Consider the following 20,492-nt stretch of genomic DNA (forward strand, 5'->3'; position numbering starts at 1 on the left):
AGACTCTCTTATACTATTCATTATGGCAGTATAATAAAATGGTGAATTTTAATTAGATATGCTCTCTTGAATGTAAATTAAAAAGGCATGGAATTCCTATTGCAATGAATAAAAATGGATGGAAGAAAGGATTTCAATACATACATTTTGTGTTGATCAATTTTCTACAGCACGGCTCAAACGGAAAGACGAAAGAAATTATGGTTGCGTTGCTGTGTGTGGTCGTTTTAAACTTATTCTTCTCCGTTTTTTTTTCTTATCATTCACCAAAAACAAAAATCACTAATTGAATTTTTTTTAAAACGTTTTTCTGTAACGTGGCGTGAAAACATGCGCGCTGAATTTTTCCATGAAAACCTTGTTGAAAATATCCTAATTATACCTATAATTATCATAAAGAGGAAACATACAATCAGAAAAACGGGCATTGGAAGCCGTGAAAAGCATATGTTGAAGAGAAACAAAAAAGAATTTCAGTTTAAACAAGAGCCATTTGCTTGCTGCTGCTTGTGTGAAGAAAGCACTTGCAAAAAAAAAAGAAGTGAAGAGAAAAAATCCCATAAAAACTTGTTGCTTTTTCAATAAAATTGGCTTCAGTCCCATCTTTGCCATTAAAAAAACAATTACATGAAAACGTCCAATAAAATCAGTTTCAGTTGAAAATTGAAACCACTTTCGTTATTCATAATTAGCTTATTTGCAGAATATATTAAATATGGCAGCAATTTTAGAACGTTGCTGACGCGTGAAAATCGAGTCAATTTTGTATATATGCACATAGGATGTGCGAGTCCTTGCACGAAATTCGATAAAAGTATGTTTCGTGTTACCGACAACTAGTTGCATTTGGATAGAATCGATAATAATTGTTGAATGTTCCATCCTCAAAGAACAATGAAAACTTCTTGTTGTTGTTGCCATCATTCGACTATATTTTAACCGTTTTTTCGTTTCATTTTTATTTATATGCTATGCACGGCACACACAGGCTGTGCTTAAGCATTTGAAATGGGATTTTATGTTGGAAAAAAAATTCCACATTGATGCGATGATTGTCTAGAAATTCACTTTCATTTTTTGCTTTTGTTGCCTCTGCTCAAACACAGAATGTGATTATGGAAAAAAATGTGCAGTTGACTAAGTGCTCCATAAGTCAAGCATATATACAATTTTATACAAATATATATAACGCGCGCGCTCAGACAGCGTGTAGCACGAATTTCACTTTTCACAAAATCAAACAGAAAAAAAAAGAACCAACTGTACAACCATCTCGAGGATTGTGTTTTTTCTGCACACAGCTAACTGTTGTATGTCCATACCCACTGAAATGCAGTTTCCGACTAAAATTGGCAACAGATCTCTCACTCGGTGCTCTCGTTTCGGTCTGAAGATTTTCACTTGTTACGTTCTCGAATTTCCACTGACTACTGATAATGCGCGCGCAAAGTTCACATATTTATAGGTGAGCTAAATGTAGCAGCAGCAACAGGAGCGACAATGGCAGCAACAGTAACAGCAACAGCAACCGCAAGGCATCCACGCGCGTATCGCAAAATTCAAGAGATATTTTCTATTCAAAAATCTAATGAAACGACAACGATAACGACATTCATAAAGGATAACATATATTTTCGCTTGGTGGAGGTTATTCATCAGTGCCTGTATGGTGTGTGCTGTGTGCGATGTGTTCACATCGTCATGCGAGCACATTTGGTCCAGGGCAAAGGAGAAAGTGTGCAGTGTACACAGCCAAATGAGGAGAGACAGAGACAGAGAAAGACTTCGAAATCGGTAACCATAGCTATTGATGAACTGTGGGAAAATTGATTAAGCCAAACATACAATCTCCTCGTGTATTCGGTTCTGCACAATGTGCTACAAACTGGAGAAACGAAACGGGGCACTGTTGTCTGCTGACGTGCTGAAAATCAACTTCCGACCATAATACAATGCACTGAGACTAGCTAAACCAACCAATCGACATTGTACGAACCGAACAATCAACAACATTTAACTACATAATCGTCCGGCATACAGATCGATTATCATTAGCAGCGTTCATATGTTGGCTTATAAGATGAATCTCCATCAAATTTAATTCACTCCAAATGACCGCATATTACATTACGGCTTTTTAAACGGTCGACCGTCATCGTTCTAAATTGACTGTGTAATTATCTAATACAGTTTTTTTTTCTCTACTCTTGCTGAAACGGGCCTCGACTTCCCATACATGTGCACACAAATTGGTTCATGTTTCGAAATTTTCCACGTATAATAAAAGGACTCTCTCACTCTATCTCTTGCACTGGCTTACCTTGCCCCAAAAGCAATTACGTTAAAACGTTTGCATATATGACATAGTTATCCTATCATTTACCTAGCCATATATGGCCGTAAATTGTGACGTAGGAAGATTTGGATGAAGAGAGCTTGCATTAATCCAACGTATCAATTCATTAGACTCAGTCTCTGTGGTTGCGAGCCAACTATATATATGTACATAAAATTTGAATTTTTTTTTTTTATTTCATTCATTTTTTAAAATCCAATTTTTCGAAATTGAAAACTCTCATTGGAATTGGATTAATTTGGCCGTGATTTATTTTTTTTCCTCTTTTTTAACGTTCAATTTCTTTCTCAACGAAAAATTTTCCACACAGAGTTGACTGTCATGTACTGTCAAATTTGACAGTCGAATTTAGTTATGTTGAAGTTTGTTTACAAAATAAAATGCTCACAAACTAATCTGACTCGTTTGCTTTATTTTGTGGAATTTAATATCTGTTGTGAAGTAAAATAAAAAGAATGATCAAGTTAGTTTAATTAGTTTAACCAAAGAGCCCACAAATAACCAAAATAAAATATGGAAACAAGCGACGATGAAATTATAATTCGATATACCGAACAAAATGAAAGAGAGTTGATTGAACGGAAAAAACATGAATTAATTTTACGGAAATACCGACTGAACACACAACGACTTATCAAAGAATACCAAACGAAAATCCAACAGCAAAACCGTCAAATTGAAATGTTAATGAAAGAGGTGAAGAGGCAAAAGTTTATAATTGACACATTTGCAAATGTAAACATGGAGACTGTGGACATCTCAACACAATCAGAACGGTCAAATGAGAATGCAAAAATTGAAATCGATTCTGAGTTAGAAGCAATTTTCTATTCAAATAACAAAACAAAACAATCAGACCGTGAAAATGCAAATGAAAAACATGTAAATTTATGCAACTCTCCAAGTCAACGTGAGAGATTAGACACCAAAACAATGGGACATAAAATCGAACGAATTGATATCGAACGAAAAAAGTCATCGCTTGTATCCATTGAAATTCAGCCAAATATACAGCCCAAAATTAACAGTTCAACAAATGTATACATCTGTGATGAGTGCAATAAAGCGATGTCTTCAAGGAGAGTGTTAGCGGTTTGTATTTCGGAACTGATTTTTCCAATTTCCAGAACGAACATTTCTATACCTATATATCATATTTTCGATAGAAACACAAGCGTATGGTTCACTGTTTACAAAAGGAATTCATTTGTGACCATTGTTCGAAAGCATTTTGCACAAGGGACGGTTTAAAAAGGCATCTTAGAATACATACAGGTATTACTGACATAGATTGTTGTTTTGCTCATTTTGATAACAAATTAACAAATCCTTATTTGTTTATATTCTCAGGTGAAAAACCATTTGTTTGTCGAGGATGTCAAAAGGGATTTAATCAATCGGGAAATATGCGAATTCATGAAAAAACCTGCAAAAAGTACTTAAGACTAAATGGATAATATCTTACCAAATACGAGATTACTTTCAATTGTTTCGACCTTTTGATGTAGTCGATTGCTATAAAAAGACATTTTGAAATAAAGATTCAAATAAATAGAATTTCTTTTTTCATTGCTTGAGTTGTTGTCCCTCCCTAACGAAAGTGTCAAAAGTTCACAACAGCGACATCTGCCGCTTTGGATCCGAAATATTTCGATTCAATATGACTTGAAGCTGTCAAGTATGTTTGTGTGTGCATGCCTTGATTCCATAAAGTGTCAAGAGAGAATAGCGGTCAGAATACGTTTACAAAACAAATACCAAATTATATTTAATTTTAATTGGAATTAAATCGACTGAATGAAATAAAAATGACTGAAAAGCAGTAAGTAGACTTGAAATGTTGTGTTTCCTTTGAAATTCGTTGTAATTTTCTACTATATTTTAAATCATAATCTTTTCAGATATGGTTTGATCAAACCGCAGAAGCCTACGACTCGGTTGATGGCATTTGCTAGTGACAGTGAGTCAGACGATGAGCCGGCGGCAAAGAAGAAAATTTCGATTGGTGAAAGTGTCACTCAAAAGCGACAGGCACGAATTATACAGCAGGACGCTCTTAAAATAGATCCAACGATATTTCAATACGACGAATTGTATGATGAAATGACCGCAAATCGTGAAGAGGCCAAGAAAGCCAAATCAAATGTTAATCGAGAATCAAAATACATAAACAAATTACTGGTGGCGGCCGAAAAGAGAAAAATTGAGTATGAAACCCGAATCGAACGCAAAGTACAAAAGGAACGTGAAGCAGAGGGCGATCAATTCAAGGACAAAGAAGTTTTTGTTACGGCTTCGTATCGTGAAAAATTGGAAGCAATGAAGAAAGCTGAAGAGGTTGCCCAACGTGAAGAGTATTTGGAAAATATTGGTGATGTATTAAAACAAAGGGATTTGAGTGGTTTTTATCGACACATGTACGAACAGAAACTTGGCAATGATAAAAATGATGAAGTGACAACGGAACCGGATGGAAAAAAGGAAACGCTTGAAGTTAAAAAGAAAGATAACCAATCAGGCAAACGACGTATGTATCGAAAACACAGTGACCATGAAAATTCGGATGACGAACAGAGCACATCGAAAGCAAGCGGAGAGTCAGCCAGCAAAAAAGTGCATTTGCAATCTAATTTAGATGCAGACTCAGATTTTAGTATAGATTCGTCGTCAGATTCAGAAGATAATGACGAGGAGAAAGCGAGTGACAAAACAAATCAAATAACTGGTTCTCCGTCGAATGCGGACAAAATGGACAAGAGTAATAAAACTGAATCGAAAGAAGAACATCAAAAGATTGAGTCTGCGGAAAATGGAGCCGTAAAAAATGAAGGAAAAAAGGATGCTAAGGAGTCGAACGGAGGGGAAAAGAGTGAAGAGGAAAAAATGCCACCGCCAAAAGAAGTGAAACCAAAAGTGGACATTTGGAAAAAACGAACAGTTGGTGAGATCTACTTAAATGCAGTTAAACGATACTATGAAAGAAAACAAGCAGCAGCATAGTTGGACGCCGTTGGAAGCATTTGGTTTGAAGAACTGCGAAGAAAACAAAATGATTTGTAATGAAAAGAATAAAATATTATGATATCACACACAATTTATCTGTGAGTTATTGATGGAATCATATCTAAATACTACTCCGCGTATAGTCTCATGTTTCATTTCCAGGTAAAATTTTATTGCATGATTTTTGGTGAAAGGCTTGCGAGGCCGTACTGAACCACATTCGTACATTAAACTACACATTGTTCGAACAGTCATCCATTTCAACGCCTAACAAGCGTATTAATAATCAAATTCAGTAATCGAAGAGTGTTGTCGTATCCGTAGCTGTCAAGCTTCTATTTTAAATTTTTTTTTTAAATTAGTTTCCCAAATATTGAACGGCCTGTGTTGAAAGTATGAAGATCTTTGCCCTAATTATAAATTTAAAGTGCATTTGATGCTTTGGAGGATGAAGATTCTCTGGATATCGCCGATGTTTTAGATGCCGCGGATGAATATGAATGTGTGCTTTGAGTTCGTGGTTAGTCTTCACACGCATCGTGCCTATAGCCAGGAAACGTAAGTATTTGTGGACTAGTTCGTTCAGGTGTGACACGTTTGTTCAATAAAAATTGATCTTGTGGCTTGATTTTCACACACATATACACACATACACACGCACACACACTGCAAAATCAGTTTTAACCACGCTAAAAAACTACTTTTTTGCATTTCTTTTATCTCTTCTCTTTCTTATCTCTCTCTCTCTCTCTCTCTCTCTATCCCTCCCGTTTTTTTTACTTTCTTCTGTTAAATTTTTTGAATTTTTTTCTTTTGCTTGCTCAATCTCTCTCTCTCTCTTCCTCTCCATCTCATACACTCTCTCTCTCTCTCTTATGAAAGAAAAAGCAAATGGAAATTGATTCGAACAATACACAACACAATTTTCTTGTTTTGGATTTATTTTTTTTTATTCATTCAATGAAACAATCGAATAATAACCGAAAAAAAAAAATCATAAACAATCGTATCAAATGAGAAAAAAAAATAAAATAAAAATGTTACTTTAAAATTCCGATAGATGTCTCTATTGATAGATTGTCACATTTGATTGAGAAAATTTATCAACATTTTTACTGAACATAAAATTATCTCAAATATTTTGATGTTAAAGTTATCATTGTTCAAGCAAATTCATTTCAATTGATTTCCATTGATTTTTTGACATTAATGATGATAAGGCGAAATGAAGTATAAATGAATCGATGCGTATGTGAAATTGAACATTTCATTTGTGTACAACTTCAATGTGATTCTTTGTTAGAATAAAAAAAATAGATATGTCAATGTGTCAAAAAGAAAATGTCATTGTTTTAAATTATACCAAAAGTGTGAAGACAGAAAAATTGTTTATATTTTTTATAAAACTGTGAAATTTGTTTTTTAATCACAAAAATACAAACATGTCGGACGACATAGAGTCTGTCATTCAAATATCATTTGAGATATTTCATGAGCTCATCAAAACGGACGTACAAAACAAAAGTGACTTAATTGTTGCAATAATTCATTACAGAATGGTTATTCGGAATGGTTTTCTGTGCTTAGGATTAGGCCAACAGGTAAATTTTTCACAATCACAAAATTGCACATTTTTCACTTAAAATGAGTAAAAATCGATGTCATATCAATTGAAAATTATTTATTTCTGTTGCATTTGGCGTACACGATATCGTGTGCTGTGCGCTGATCATATCGCACACTCAGTGCGATTCTTCGTCCCTGGTTTTTGAAATAGCTAAATTTTTTCAAAGTACAGTTCGCTGAATTTGATTGAAAAAGTAGTTTTTTTAATTTTTTGATCATAGCCTACAGAGTAGAGTATTGAATTTTTCTAACCATCGTCTGCGATGATGTTGTTGCCGACATATAACCGAAAAGTGGCTATTTATATTGATTAATCAATTTGTTTTTGAAACGATTTTCGGTTTTGAACACAGATAACACTCCAACCAGAAGAAGAAAACAGTGGCTCCGTACTATTGCCGAGAAATTGGTATGGAAACCGCCGACTATACGAGCTTAGATATGTACGTGAGCGCAAAGTATTCGTGTTACTAGGTGACGTGAATAACAATCGCACAATTATTTTGACGTTGCTGGTAAGCATTGGCGAGGGAGAGAGTGAGAGAGAAAGAGAAAGAGAAGAAAAAAACTTCTGATGAAATGTGGATATATCTTTTTTTCGTTCAATTTTAGAATGGTGACGCAATGCAAAAAACAAAGATAGACTTTGTTATCGAAGACACAGTAAAGTCGATGCAAGGCGGACTATTAACAATGGTACCAGGATTTCATGCTATCATAAGCCGTTTGCAACGCGAATTGGTGGATCCTCTCACAGCCCAGCCATCAGTTTTGCAGCGGTTTTGTACATCTGGTTTAACTTGGAGCAGTAAACTTGCCGTTGCCTGCATTGCAATACCTGTAATTATTGTTGGTTGTGTTTTTTATTACACGCATTTAAAAGAATGAATTTTTGTTAATAATGTTTAATGATTTCGTTTTTTTTGGTTAGTTTGCTGTTTTAGTTTCTTTTGTTGTTGCTGTTTTAGCTGCTTTTGTTGTTGTTGCATCAAATTCAATAAAAACAATCATTGTCTAAAACTCATCTTCTTTTCTTCAAACCACAGGTATCTCAAATGAAAAGTTTTTTCATTGGTGTTGAGGGCCGAAAAAAAAATGAATAGTCCCATTTGAAAAAGATCTACAGATCAGTACATTCTTCTAAATTAAATGCATTGTAATTTGAAAAAGAAAATAAAGTGCACGAAAAGCATAAGTCAAATGTCTTTTTCTCGGCAATAGTGTTATTTCGATTGAAATTGAAAATGTTTTAATTCAATTCCGAAATTGTTCCCGTCTGCAATGAAAACCAAACATTTTACTACTATTCAAAAGTCTCCAAGTGAAAGCCATCAGAACGAATGTGAACACTCGTTGATTGCAATGCATCACTTCGATTCGATACAATTTCAAGTAAGTTTTTTTTTTTTCTTTTCTTTTCTTTTCTTCTCTTTAATTTTATTGTTCGCTCTCACTGACATGATTTGGCTATTTTTTTCAATGTTGCATGGAAATTTAATTACGAAAATTCAATATTGCGAGCGTTTCATTCTATTTGGTTGCTTTCAAAACAGAGATGTCTTGTCCTGCTTTTTTGTTCACTCTTGGCCATAGGTTCAGATTTTATATCCACAAGCGATGCTCTTGATTGTGTCGATGTTGACGGTGATACGGGATGTAATTTCGGTTCGATTTCGGTTTTATGCAGGTGAGTTTTCATGGACTGTGATCTTCTTGCTTGATGAGCAGTCGATGAGAAAATCGCATTAACTCCAATATTTGTTAGCAATTGAAGAATAAAAGTATACTTCACAATACGTGAAAATAACATCATCTTAGAGTAAAACTTGTGTACTTTTCACAAACTGAAACGATGTACTGTCTATAAATTCATCATCTTTGAGCATCAATAGTTCGCTTTTCACAATCGATTTATTATCAAGTAACATTTAAACTAGTATGTCTAAATCATGCAGTTGTGCGATAATAGTGTTTATCTCACCCGTGTTCGATTCCTACAATGAAGAAAATCTTTTTTATTTAAAAACTATGATATATTTCGAATATTCACCAACAATTCTATTTCCATTGCTCATATGAGCGAGAGAGAGAGAGAGAAAGAATATTCATGTTTATGTCGTCGCTACGGACCTCACTCAACCGTTGACCATGAAATATACACTAAGCAGACACGTTAATGTTGAGAGAGAGAGAGAGAGAGAGAGAGAGATAAGAAAGAGAAGAGATAAAAGAAATGCAAAAAAGTAGTTTTTTAGCGTGGTTAAAACTGATTTTGCAGTGTGTGTGCGTGTGTGCGTGTGTATGTGTGTATATGTGTGTGTATGTGTGTATGTGTGCACTAATACTAATAAACGTGGATTAAACCCGCTTTTTCATACTACTAATGTCTCTGGTAATTTTTCTAATTTGTTGCTTCTGATGCTTCAAAAGCGCTTGCAATCTCTCTAAATCCTTTTCTTCATTTGCTTTATTTTGTGCAGCCAATAGATATTTATCGCGCAACTTTTCGTGGTATTTTTGCTCTTCGTTTATCGCGTTCAGTTCACCTTGTAGTACAATCAATGTGTTGTATTTCTCAATTTGTTGTTGCTTCAGCGATATAAGCTCTTCATTTTTATTTTCCAGAATTCCCTGTGAATAAACAACGCTCTTACAAACAGAAGCACACAGTGAAGAAAAACCATACTTTGAGTTGTCGTAGGTCTTTGTCCTTTTCGCACGCATCATCACATTTTTTCGATTGAATCATGAGTAATCGGGTTAGAACCGCTTCTTCCATTTCATCAAAGTCGATTTTCATGCCAAACTTCTTCACCATTTTATCATTAACTTCTCCCCTCAGTGAATTTATGTTGCTATTTATTTTGGTGCAAGTACTTTTGATTTGATTCAGTTGCAATTGAAGAGATCTACATTGAACAAATAACATTATTTCCTGTTTTCTGAGTAATGTAGTTGATGCTTTCAAAGGGCTTATTGGTTTTGTTTTACTTTTGCTTGGCGTGTTCGCTGAGAGTTTCCATCTCATACTCATTTATTTGCTCGTTAATTTTCGCCATATTGTTTTTGTTTACCAAAACGCTCTCGGTAAATGTGGTAGTTTCGCTTGGTTTTAATGTTCGAAACCTATCCTCGGGCAACATAATCACAACATCAATGTCATTCATTTGTGCTTCTCTTTCCTCCTAGCAAGAATTATACAAAACAGTCACTCCGAACACTTTTTGAAATGGCAACATTTTATCTGCAAAGAATAAAAATACCAGCATTTTCTTCAAGGCGTATTTATCTCCTTTCAGATCTCGGTCCAAAATAATCCACTCTCGCAGAAGGCTATCAATAGTATCAACTAACGGCTTGATGGTTTGCTTTTCAGCCGATGACATTGGCAATGCGGCGATTTGTTCTAATATCTGCAGTTGTTGGTCAGCTATCGAACTGTCTGCTCAAGAAATAAAATATATATTTTCATTCTAATACTTATTCAACTTTTTTTCTATTGTATGTAGAATACCATTTGCTTTGAACAGCAATTCCATTTCGATAATTTTACCATTGGTGTCTACAAGAGCGTCATCGCCCATTTGCTCTTTAAATTTTGACTTGGTCAATTTTACCTCTTCTTCCAGCAGTTTCATTTTATCGTTGGTCGCATCAATCGATTTAAGTAATGATTTATGAGGCTCTTCGAATTTATTTAGTACCAGCAGCTCTTGATATAATACAAAGTAATACAATTCCATGAATTGAACTTTCAATGAAATCTCGATACTTTGTTCGGCAATGTCATCAATTTTGCTATCAAAATTTTGATAAATGCTTTCGATTTGTGTGAACAGTAAGGTTTGCTGTTTGTTAAGCTCTGCCGTCCAAATGTCCATGCCATCTATTTCGTTTGATTCATCAAATAGTTGCAGTTTTGTTTGTAAATCTTTCACATTTATGTGCACTTCCTAGAAAAATGAAAACCGTATTTTAATGGAAAAATATTGAATGTAGTTGATGACACAGAACAAACCTTAAAAGATTTCCCATCGAACTGTGTCACTTTTTCTGTATGCTCCTTGACCGCAATTGTATTATCATGTCTTTTGTGGTGAAGTTTCTTATAGATTCGATCAAGTTCAGAGATTTTATCACATAAAATGGAACTATTTTTCAATTTTTCGTCTTGCAATTTCAAAACACTTTCGTTAAAATCTCGTTTGATTTTGGTTATTTGGAGCTTGATTGATTTTAGCATACGATATTTATCAACAATAGTTTGGTTTGCATATGCTTCAAAATCTGCCGCTGTATCCCAATTGTCACTGTGTAAATTCTCATCACTGCTGGTTGAAAAACTAAATCGAGGCTCTGCCAACTCAATTCGCTTCCACTATTAATGATAATGTTTACTATTCAAGCAAAATTTCACATCAATTAAAGCTGAATTCATACTTGTCTCCGACGCTCCAGATCTTCTTGCTTGCGGGCCGCATATCTTTTGAACAAACGCCTTGTTTGAATATCAACTTGTTCCGTATAAATTTTCTCAGCAATGGAACTAATGAAATCATTCACATGAGTTACACTGTCACTCGATTTATCCGTCATTCGCACAGAATCACTTGAATGCTTTTGTTCACTAAAAAGAAAATGGCAATAAAACGTTCGATTGGATTGAATAGAAGTCACAAAGATAAGTTTCTCATAATATTTACATTTGATTGTGTTCAATCGAAGAGCTGAAAATAGAAGAATTGCCCATGTCAAAGCTGGAGAAAATCTATCTGAAGTGTTCAGTTTACCTCGAATTACTTATTTCCAAAGTGATTTCTCTTTCGTCAAACTGTACCTTAAGCGCTTGGAATTCATCGTTTATTTCATATATGAGAAACGTTTCTACAATCTTTCGACTTCTATAAATATTTATAACCAAAAGAACATAGATGAATGTGTATTATTGAATCGATGTTGACTTTTAGAAAAAATATTTCAACAATTAAGATTTATTATTCCTCTCTTAATTAACTAAGTGGGGGATAGGATAAATATTCTTTTCTCTTACAACGTCGTTGCTTCAAATCAAATAGTGACCTTCTAAATGATCTATACTAGGAGCTCAATACATACTAACATACTATTTTGAAATGTTAGTTGTTCGCATCTGACTAATCTGGAATATTTGCAGACATATGTGTAGATTTGCTAAACAATTTTTGTGCTACGTTTGGGAATTATGTGATTCTTTTCTGGCTCGCACCGACAAATCAGCCTCTCGGCTCTATACGTACCCCATTCATAAAGTAATTTGCAGTGACTTCATACACATAACATGAATTTGGCATATTTTTATGGGCAGCATGGAAATACTTGTCACAAATTCAAAGGTTCAACGAATTTTGTTGTTGTGAAGTGGGTTACAAAATTAAAATAGCTGCAGCTAATTATGAGATAACGCTTATGAGCTGAATATAGTCACTAGTAATTGAACGGACTCACGTAGATTGATATAGAAGAAAAAAAAATGTAATTCTTATTACTTTATTACCTACTTATTACCTACTATTAATAAGATGACCTATTACTTATATAAGTCCATCTTATTACTGTAATAAGTAATAAGTTCATCTTAGTACAGTAATAAGAAGAAAAGTAATAAGTAATAAGTTACTTATTACTTTACTTCTATATAGATTGAATCGAAAAACGAAAAAAGTCTTTTCTTTGCATTCATTTACTGTGAACTCCCATTGCTGTGCTTAATACATATGTATAATTAAATTTAGCCTAGAGCATCTACTGGTAATGTTGAGAATATGTTTGATGCCTTTGTTATGACAGAGGAGAGTAAGTATCTCTGGAAAGAAAATTTCAACCAATCCGTTATCTCTTATCTGTTGCACGAAAAACGGGAAAAAATCATAACAACCCGAGGCATGTAAACATAATACAAACTGAATTGTAATAAAACAGATTCTACTCTTACACTCCCACTGAAAGACAAAAGGCTGATCGAACGAAACTGCAAAATAACATTCAATTGTGTTCGCTCATCTAGACTCAAGTACATGTGTTGTGATATAGCTTACCGAAATCCTGTAATTGTAATTGGCCAATGCTCCAGATTATCCAGGTATATTTGTTGCATACGATCAGCTTGCGTTCGAATTTTTTCAATTTTCTTCAGCAATTCCGCTTGAATAGTTTTAAATTTTTGCTGTGTTCTCCATTTCAAATCATCTGTTATTCGTCTGTCAATTTCAAATGCAGTGGCGTTCAAATGAAATTTACTTGGCAGCTTGGCATGTTTAATTTTAACTGCTGCAAATTCATTTTTAAGCTTTGCAATGATTTCGAGAACTTCAGCCTTTCGTTTTTGCACTTGAATTTTGCGATTGTTTTCCAATTCCAGTTGTTTCTGTTGTTCTAAACTCAAACAATTGGTGATGGCACTTTCATCAACAAGTTGATGTTCAACTGTACACCGTTCATAAACATTTGAGTTTTCAGCATTTTGGCTCCTTAGTTTCAAATTGTATCGCAAAATTGAGCCACTCGAATTGTTGTACACGATTAAGTTCATTTTATCGGTAGTAAAAAGCATATGAACGGACTCTAGTTCAAAATCACGTGGCATCTCAAGTGTAAAAATATCTGTAAATAGAATCGCTTCACCGTAATTGAATCGTTCGACTGATATTTTACCACTCGTAAGGCAAAAAAATACAATTCCATTATCGCTGCAATAATGAGAATTTGGTTTGAATATTGAAAAAGTGGAAAATGTCCGAACCCATTTGCATTCAAACCGAATGAAAGAAACTTACAAAATTACGTAATAATTTATTCGTCCAGAATCTTTGATAACTGAGAAAATATTCGTGCAAAAGTTGTATTCATAGAGATTTCCATCTGATAATAAAATCCACAGGTAATTTTCATCCATTATGCTAAATGAAAGCATCTGAAGTGACGAAAAATCTGTTGCAAACATTATCTTGTCATCAGAATTCATAGAATCATATAATAAATACGATTTCACATCACTCTTCACATTTTCGCTCGAAACAAATATTTTCATAAGCACGTTGTTTTCATTTGCAATGATGAGCATTTGCTGCGGGAATTTCACAGTGAGCTTCAAATATACCGACAAAAATGGAATAAGACGGAGCTTAAGTTAATTATTTACCTTATCCACGTCACAATCGAAACACGCTATTCGCTGTATCACTGTATTCATGCGAACAAACCCAATAGGAGAGAGCGTAATTTCATTTGAAGACGATGAAATGCTATAAATAAAAATTGTTTGATCTTCAGACGCAGAAACCACAACCCTTTCATTCATGAGAATTTGTTTGACTCGACCCAGATGAGGTTTTGAATGTTGAATAGTTTTGATGCTCGAGCTGTTCCAGGTATTTTCATCAATGTCAAAGCATGTTACACGTATAGATCCATCTACGAAACCAAATATTACCGTTTTTCCTGATGCATTAACCTAAATGGTTTGGTGTATTGTGTATTGTGTATGTGTTCTGTTGTTTGATATTATCACAAATGATGTGTCCAATATGAAAATTAAATAAAACCAATTCATTGAATTTACCTCTTTTGAGCACCAAACAAGGGAGCTGGCTATAACTCGAAATCGGTATTGAAATACCATCTCACCACTTTTGTAATTATACAAACATAAAACTCCTCGACCATCTAAAGTTATGAACTGTGTTGAATTGGGTGACACGGCCGCACTCACCAAATCTCTTGAGCTTGCTCGGAAAATCGCTTCTAAAGTGTGTGACGTAAAATCTGAGTCGATAATACTCTTCCAAATAACACCGTTGCCATCGTGAATGTAGCAAAATTGAGCATTGTCGGGGTCAATCGTAAATGAAAGTAAATCATCACTCGATCGAATGCTTGAGTTGATTTCGTACTCATAAACGGCTTCGAATTCAATGATTTTCTCATTTTCACGCTTATCTATCAAGGTAACATCGTCCCAAAACCAAATACGAACATAATTATCCTTGCCAATTGTGTACAAATACTCATTGCACAAGATAATTTGTGTAATTGTCGCATTATGGCATGGTTGCCGATTTTTTCGGCACATTTCAAATTTAATTTGACCATTCTGCCATACCAGTACGTTTCCCCAATCGCAATTCGTCAACAAACGATTATTTTTGTCCGTGCAAACTGTTAGAATGTCGCAAGTTTTGAACTTTCCGAATCGACCAAAATTTCCAATCAATTTCAGTCCGGTGAATGTTTGAACAATATCCCAGAAATGTAAATGTTTTGCTCCCCCAGTGTACATAAATCGATCATTATCCATGGAAAATTTTAAATCAAAATTATCGTTGATTTGTGTACTTCTAAATTGTAGGAGCATAGTTGCCGTTTGCCAATCCCAAATTGTCACTTCAAATTCGGGCACATTGCTTTGTGATGCCAATAACTTGCCCGAGCTACTATAGCTCAAGATTTCCAATTCACTTCGCCCACTCGAACATACACTAACTATTTCCATGCTTGGGTAGTTGCGAATATAAATTTTTGATTCGCATCCATTTTCTGCTATCGCCAAATGATTATTCGTCACATTTTTCTACGACAAATTGAAAATAATCATATTTAGTCCATTTGGCTACACTTGTGACGGTTGAAACCCTACTGTTATGGCTCCAATGGATTGCTCGGTACATTTCGTAGAAGATAACACCTTTGCACTGATTATGAAGAAATATAGAAATTGACCCGATTTAAATGCTAGTGTGTCTGCGTCGACTAATAACAAATTTTCAACCCCTCGACAGTCGGATCCAAGGTGATTCCTTTAAAAAGGAGTTAAATTACTTCCGAATCAAAAATGTTTACGACAATCACTTACTTGAAGGAGATAATTTGCTCTGTTACAGCTCTGTCCATGTCACAAATTTAATTTGATTAGTAGAATTTACAATGGAACTCAAACCAGGAAGCTTTTTTCAGTTAGTTCAAAGTACAAAGCAAAATTTTAATAAACACTTCCATGGCAACGAGGTGCAGAGGAATGTTCAATATCGTAAACAATGAGCTGGACTTCCGATACAAAGGCGAAAACACAACAATGATTACAGTTCACAATCATTAGGAATAGGAACAAAATGCTGCTGTGTGTAAAATGTGTGTGAATTTCTTTATTTATCTTGTTGTATATGACTCATTTACATAGTGATTGAATGATTTATCTCCGAAATTCGCAACAATACGAATTGAATGCTCGCTAAATAATGATTGAATATGTATGTACTTCATAGAGTATTTGCATTTTCCAAGCCAATAATGATTGCGTTATTAATTTGGTGCTTATAAAATTCCATTGAAATACATGAAGTGGTTCATTTTCATTAACTAAATTTATTAACGCTTGCATTCGACATAACAAATTGCAAACATTTTAGAGGCGGTTTTTTCGTATTTGAACTGGAATACAATATACAATGATAATAATAATAATTTATTTTCCCGATTTTATTATAGACTCGCCTCCTGTATGTATAATTGGTATTTATAATGAATTTATGCTAGAATGCAGAACATTTATTGACCTACAAAACGTTGAGTTTTTGTCTTTCTTGGTTTAAATCCGAATGGATTAGTATGCATGGATTTTCACTTTCCTTGTTGTGGTTGTAAAATTTCACTTCTTTCCGAGGAGACGATTCATTTCTTTGTTTTGTTTACCCACTTTAGCGTCGACATTTTCCACTTTCGTTGTAATATCGTCGATTAAATCATTTTGGTCATCGATTTCTTGATGCAAATCAACCGCTAATCCCTTAAGACGTGACAAACTGCCAGCCATTTCATCTAAATTCTTGTCTAGTTGCTTATTGAAATGGGACCCAACGCCGGCGATACTCGATTGGGAATGATGAAATGCATTGTCCGCCTGAGCTGTTGCTCCCTGAATATTCGAAAATGATTGGACACTTTTGCTGTAGGATGACGATGGGGAATTTAATTTGTCACCAATATTTGGTTTCGGTGCTGTTTGTGACGGCGGCTGCATATCCTTTTGACCAGCGATATAATTTTTCAGTCCACCAAAAATACTTTTCAATCCATTCAAATGTTTCTGGCTGAAACGCAACGTTTGATTAATGTCATCTAAATGCTTGTTGGTGTTCTCCAACTGTTCGCGTTGTCTTGCCAATTCTTCAGCTGTAGCGATGCCCACTTGTTCAGTTTCATATAAAAGGCCCAAACTGCGATGCGACGAAGCTAAAGTACGCTCTTCGATGGCTCTTGTTCTTTCCTGATAGCTCAATTGTTGGTCGTCAAACGGATTGGTGTTTCGGGATCGTGACGAATTCTTCAGAAATGTTTCGTCATCGATGTCATCGTCATCGAACAAATTGGCTGAATTTGCTGTATATTTGTGCCCAGACATATTTTTTTTTTCTCTTTCGTTGCACCACAAAAACTGAATCACTCCGTGCACAGTAATGAACTGAATTGATTAAGAAAACTGTCACACTGCTGAATGTTCTTTTTGTTGGCGTTTCTTTGTAGTGTTTTAACTCGAATTTATTTAAGCTTAATAAACAAAGGCTTATCTGTTGTTTGAGAGAAAAAAATACTGTCGATATGTCAGTGTATAATTGTGGAAGTGACATGTAATTGCTACACGCTGAATTGTCAAAAGTAAAACTCAACGAAGAAACTGGTCGCGGTGGGGTGATGACATTGACAACTCAACGAAACACATGTGGAACTCATTCACAGCGTTCAATTTATGTTTCTTATATCAATGGGATTCAGTTTATGTGCGAGATTCTATCACTTTTATTTTTATTTCATTTTATTTTATTTATTGATAATCTCAAGAAGATACAATAAAATATGTTTGATTAGAAAAATATAGAAAGATTTTTGAATTTTGATTCCGCACATTAAATGCTGAATGGTTCGGTTTACACCGATGAATGATTGGCAATGTATGAAAATAGCATGTAAATATAGTGTAAATGACTATGAAATAGTTTGAATTGTTCAAATTCAAACTGGAAATCAAAATTAATTTTAACCGATATATAAAACTAGAGCTGCATTTTCATCGACATGAATCCTGAATGCATGCTGCACTGCAAAATGGTAAATCGAATTTAATACAAAAACGTCCACCGATCAATGATTTGCCACACTTAGCACCAGCACAATTGAAACACGATTTATGCCAATGTGATTGTTGAAAACTGACCGCCTCTTCCTCTGGACTTATATTGCGTCGACAATTTTGGCAATTTTCCGCATAATACCTGCCGTAACAGTCCAAACATAATGGCAATTTCGTTTGATCGTCGGGTGTATATTGTTTGCCAGCCAATGGTGTGTCACAGTGATAACAACAAAAATGTTTGATATGAAAACTAGACCCTTCAGCCGAAGTGTATTCTTTGCTCCAAATGATTTCATCGCAAGCACCGCAACGCTCAAAGTTAAGTACTTCAGCCAAATCTCGGCCACAATAAATGTTACCCTGGTGATAAAAATAAACCAAATCGGCCAGAAGATCGCCACATTTATGACATGTAAAACATTTTGGATGCCAGGCGACTTCATCTCCTGCTCGATGTGCTTTTACGGCGATTGTTCCCGTTAAAATTGGTTGTTCACATGTTTTACACATCATTGCCGCCTTCGGTTCATTCAGATTACTTCTTGCGGTGGTAGAAACATTGCCCATATAATTTGAAATTGGGAGATTTTCGTAAATAGGTTGTCTCTTGAGGTTTTCGTATATCGGTTGGTTTTCGATTTGAAGATCATTTAAAAGTGACGAAATATCGTCTGGATCTGTGGATTGGGCACATCTTGATTGATCCATAGAATTGTAAACTGCTGGGCATGCAATTTCGATAGGATTTTCCATTTCCAATGCCGTAACCAAGTTTCCAATATTATTATTGAAATTTCGATCATTTCCATCAATAACCGTTGCACGAAGATCTTTTAACGGTTGCAGCAAACAACATTGTCCGTAATTGATTTTACAAGCATCCAACTTTGCAAAGAGTTTATCATAAATTCGACCATTGATAATACTGCTTTGCAATGCTTGTTGATCAATTCCAATGTTTTCCAACATTCGCTTATCGCCGGTGCTTAAATAGACGTTCCCATTGAAATCACAATCAAGCGGTCGATTTGATAAGGTCAATTTTGAATTTGGTTGTGCCGAATTTGGCTGATGAATTATATTTTGAATAGCTTTTGAGTTCATGATGAAACTTAAAATTTTATCACGTTTAATAGCATCGGGAATGGGTTTAGCCTCAACTGGTACACGGCCCATATAGCTGCTTGCATAGTTTTCATTTTTGTTATCATGTGATGATTGTAAAAATTCGATTTGAGGAACTTTAATGTCTTCAACACGCACGACCATACCTTGACCAACATTATGCTCCTTAATTTGGCCAACGTATTGTGATAGCTGCGATGCTTCTTTTTCACTCAAGTTATGACACAATGATGCATCCAAATCGTGTATGGGCACTTGATAGTTTAATCTTTCTTTGCGTTTCAAAGCTGCCTTGCTTCCTGTGATCGGAATGTTATCCGTTTCCAATTCATTCATATATTCAGCTGCCTGAAATTGAGATAAAAAAAGAATTGCCGCCATTTCTTAGTTGGATTAGAAAACTCGTTATTCAAAAACATTCAAATTTACCAATTTGGGATCAACATTTGGTGGTACCCAATCAACTCGTGTCGGCTCTGGAACTGTTTTTATGCTCACATCTAAAAATAAGTGGTATTTAATAAAACTATTCACCGTTTAAATTACAAAAATAGAAAAAAAAACAATTTAAAGAAAAATACAAGCTGGTGTTGATCGCTTCTGTCCAAGAATTTCGAACTGCATAAATCCAGCGAGATCATCATCCTTGCAATCATGTTGATCGCCTCGGCATTTACAGATTCGACATGCTTTGCGCCAAAAATGTAGATCTAATCCCGTGCAACGGTCACAATTATTACATGCAGCTCCAGCACCAAATTCATGTGCCAATTTGCCACGAACATTATCTTTGCGACTCTCCAGTTCGGCCAACCATCCCAAGGTAGGCGCAGCATCCAACTCTGGTTGAACTTTGTTCATAATTTAATACTGTTTTCTATTCAATTCACTTTATCAAAATATAAATAAACAAAATGATTTCTTCAAAATGAAACACAAATAAAGGTGAAAATAATGTTATTCTGAATGTATTTCGTAATAAAACATTTGTAAATAAAATATGATTGTCGTAAGTTGCAACAAAGCGCCGATATGACTCACCGTTTCATTGTTCTGTAACCCGTTTCAATATCAGAAATCACAAACACACATGCAATAAACGGCAATATCTTCACATTTGCTGGAACAAATGTTGATAAACAAACGTGACAATTGACACTAGTTTATTGTTTATAGCCAATTGGTCAGGGGAGGGCGTGCATGTTTTCATGATTTCAACAG

The 20,492-nt window shown here is 34.8% G+C and overlaps 7 protein-coding genes across 16 annotated transcripts in view; 3 read left to right on the forward strand and 4 right to left on the reverse strand.

Moving 5' to 3' along the window:
• LOC129565235 (uncharacterized) overlaps positions 1 to 1,424 on the reverse strand; it is a 48,822-nt gene extending 47,398 nt beyond the window's left edge. For 5 of the 7 annotated variants that reach the window (XM_055439894.1, XM_055439919.1, XM_055439910.1 and 2 more), the window contains exons 1-2: positions 1,262 to 1,415; positions 145 to 382 (exon numbers count right to left, since the gene is read on the reverse strand). In XM_055439894.1, the coding sequence (XP_055295869.1) occupies positions 145 to 146 (2 nt within the window). In that variant the 5' untranslated portion in view covers positions 147 to 382; positions 1,262 to 1,415. Of the gene's footprint in view, positions 1 to 144; positions 383 to 1,261 lie in introns of all 7 variants that reach the window. The other 2 variants (XM_055439862.1, XM_055439874.1) reach the window with 2 other exon arrangements.
• A 1,294-nt stretch (positions 1,425 to 2,718) lies between these two features.
• LOC129565271 (zinc finger protein 62-like) lies at positions 2,719 to 3,916 on the forward strand. The gene is made up of 3 exons (XM_055439942.1): positions 2,719 to 3,448; positions 3,523 to 3,631; positions 3,707 to 3,916. Exons 1-3 carry the CDS (start codon positions 2,870 to 2,872, stop codon positions 3,811 to 3,813), a joined length of 795 nt encoding a protein of 264 aa, XP_055295917.1. The 5' UTR covers positions 2,719 to 2,869; the 3' UTR covers positions 3,814 to 3,916.
• Positions 3,917 to 4,052: 136 nt separating this feature from the next.
• On the forward strand, positions 4,053 to 5,450 carry LOC129565262 (nuclear speckle splicing regulatory protein 1). The gene is made up of 2 exons (XM_055439930.1): positions 4,053 to 4,178; positions 4,258 to 5,450. Exons 1-2 carry the CDS (start codon positions 4,165 to 4,167, stop codon positions 5,354 to 5,356), a joined length of 1,113 nt encoding a protein of 370 aa, XP_055295905.1. The 5' UTR covers positions 4,053 to 4,164; the 3' UTR covers positions 5,357 to 5,450.
• A 1,267-nt stretch (positions 5,451 to 6,717) lies between these two features.
• Positions 6,718 to 8,180, forward strand: LOC129566744 (proteasome inhibitor PI31 subunit-like). Of its 4 annotated transcripts, none has more exons than XM_055442944.1 (4): positions 6,718 to 6,960; positions 7,339 to 7,500; positions 7,598 to 7,834; positions 7,917 to 8,180. In XM_055442944.1, the coding sequence occupies exons 1-4, from the start codon at positions 6,802 to 6,804 to the stop codon at positions 8,001 to 8,003; spliced, it is 645 nt and encodes a 214-aa protein (XP_055298919.1). In that variant the 5' UTR covers positions 6,718 to 6,801; the 3' UTR covers positions 8,004 to 8,180. The 4 variants fall into 4 exon arrangements, with proteins under 4 accessions (XP_055298919.1, XP_055298938.1, XP_055298928.1 ...); XM_055442963.1 differs by having other exon boundaries at positions 6,719 to 6,960; positions 8,032 to 8,180; XM_055442953.1 differs by having other exon boundaries at positions 6,719 to 6,960; positions 7,598 to 7,825; positions 7,917 to 8,042.
• A 1,123-nt stretch (positions 8,181 to 9,303) lies between these two features.
• On the reverse strand, positions 9,304 to 16,003 carry LOC129580473 (uncharacterized). The gene is made up of 14 exons (XM_055470921.1): positions 15,873 to 16,003; positions 15,657 to 15,816; positions 14,583 to 15,590; positions 14,163 to 14,474; positions 13,798 to 13,967; positions 13,060 to 13,710; positions 11,776 to 11,886; positions 11,426 to 11,612; positions 11,004 to 11,363; positions 10,500 to 10,938; positions 10,249 to 10,427; positions 9,977 to 10,170; positions 9,672 to 9,894; positions 9,304 to 9,616 (listed from the first exon to the last, which is right to left on the reverse strand). Exons 1-14 carry the CDS (start codon positions 15,908 to 15,910, stop codon positions 9,344 to 9,346), a joined length of 4,305 nt encoding a protein of 1,434 aa, XP_055326896.1. The 5' UTR covers positions 15,911 to 16,003; the 3' UTR covers positions 9,304 to 9,343.
• A 130-nt stretch (positions 16,004 to 16,133) lies between these two features.
• LOC129564652 (synaptosomal-associated protein 29) lies at positions 16,134 to 17,633 on the reverse strand. The gene has a single exon (XM_055438792.1). It carries the CDS (start codon positions 17,415 to 17,417, stop codon positions 16,665 to 16,667), a length of 753 nt encoding a protein of 250 aa, XP_055294767.1. The 5' UTR covers positions 17,418 to 17,633; the 3' UTR covers positions 16,134 to 16,664.
• Positions 17,634 to 17,810: 177 nt separating this feature from the next.
• LOC129566912 (testin) lies at positions 17,811 to 20,426 on the reverse strand. Its single transcript, XM_055443305.1, has 4 exons — positions 20,313 to 20,426; positions 19,853 to 20,160; positions 19,701 to 19,771; positions 17,811 to 19,619 (listed from the first exon to the last, which is right to left on the reverse strand). The coding sequence occupies exons 2-4, from the start codon at positions 20,130 to 20,132 to the stop codon at positions 18,081 to 18,083; spliced, it is 1,890 nt and encodes a 629-aa protein (XP_055299280.1). The 5' UTR covers positions 20,133 to 20,160; positions 20,313 to 20,426; the 3' UTR covers positions 17,811 to 18,080.
• Between the last annotated feature and the right edge of the window lie 66 nt (positions 20,427 to 20,492).

This window comes from Sitodiplosis mosellana, unplaced genomic scaffold (genome assembly GCF_009176505.1).
Source record: "Sitodiplosis mosellana isolate CC-2019 unplaced genomic scaffold, AAFC_SMos_1.0 Smas_scaffold_1, whole genome shotgun sequence".
Taxonomy (NCBI): domain Eukaryota; kingdom Metazoa; phylum Arthropoda; class Insecta; order Diptera; family Cecidomyiidae; genus Sitodiplosis; species Sitodiplosis mosellana.

Bases quoted from the DNA above. Each gene is read 5' to 3' on its own strand.
- LOC129566744 (XM_055442944.1), top strand. From the start codon at position 6,802: ATGTCGGACGACATAGAGTCTGTCATTCAAATATCATTTGAGATATTT. The intron at 6,961-7,338 runs GTAAATTTTTCA...TTTTGAACACAG, and splicing joins GCTTAGGATTAGGCCAACAG to ATAACACTCCAACCAGAAGA. The intron at 7,835-7,916 runs GTTGGTTGTGTT...TTTTTTGGTTAG, and splicing joins TTGCAATACCTGTAATTATT to TTTGCTGTTTTAGTTTCTTT.
- LOC129565271 (XM_055439942.1), top strand. From the start codon at position 2,870: ATGGAAACAAGCGACGATGAAATTATAATTCGATATACCGAACAAAAT. The intron at 3,449-3,522 runs GTTTGTATTTCG...TATTTTCGATAG, and splicing joins CTTCAAGGAGAGTGTTAGCG to AAACACAAGCGTATGGTTCA. The intron at 3,632-3,706 runs GTATTACTGACA...TTATATTCTCAG, and splicing joins GCATCTTAGAATACATACAG to GTGAAAAACCATTTGTTTGT.
- LOC129564652 (XM_055438792.1), bottom strand. From the start codon at position 17,417: ATGTCTGGGCACAAATATACAGCAAATTCAGCCAATTTGTTCGATGAC.
- LOC129580473 (XM_055470921.1), bottom strand. From the start codon at position 15,910: ATGGACAGAGCTGTAACAGAGCAAATTATCTCCTTCAA. The intron at 11,887-13,059 runs GTAAGCTATATC...AAATATTTATAG, and splicing joins ATTACAATTACAGGATTTCG to AAGTCGAAAGATTGTAGAAA. The intron at 11,364-11,425 runs GTATGAATTCAG...TATCATTAATAG, and splicing joins ATCTGGAGCGTCGGAGACAA to TGGAAGCGAATTGAGTTGGC.
- LOC129566912 (XM_055443305.1), bottom strand. From the start codon at position 20,132: ATGAACAAAGTTCAACCAGAGTTGGATGCTGCGCCTACCTTGGGATGG. The intron at 19,772-19,852 runs GTATTTTTCTTT...ACTTATTTTTAG, and splicing joins GAAGCGATCAACACCAGCTT to ATGTGAGCATAAAAACAGTT. The intron at 19,620-19,700 runs GTAAATTTGAAT...TCTCAATTTCAG, and splicing joins CAAATGTTGATCCCAAATTG to GCAGCTGAATATATGAATGA.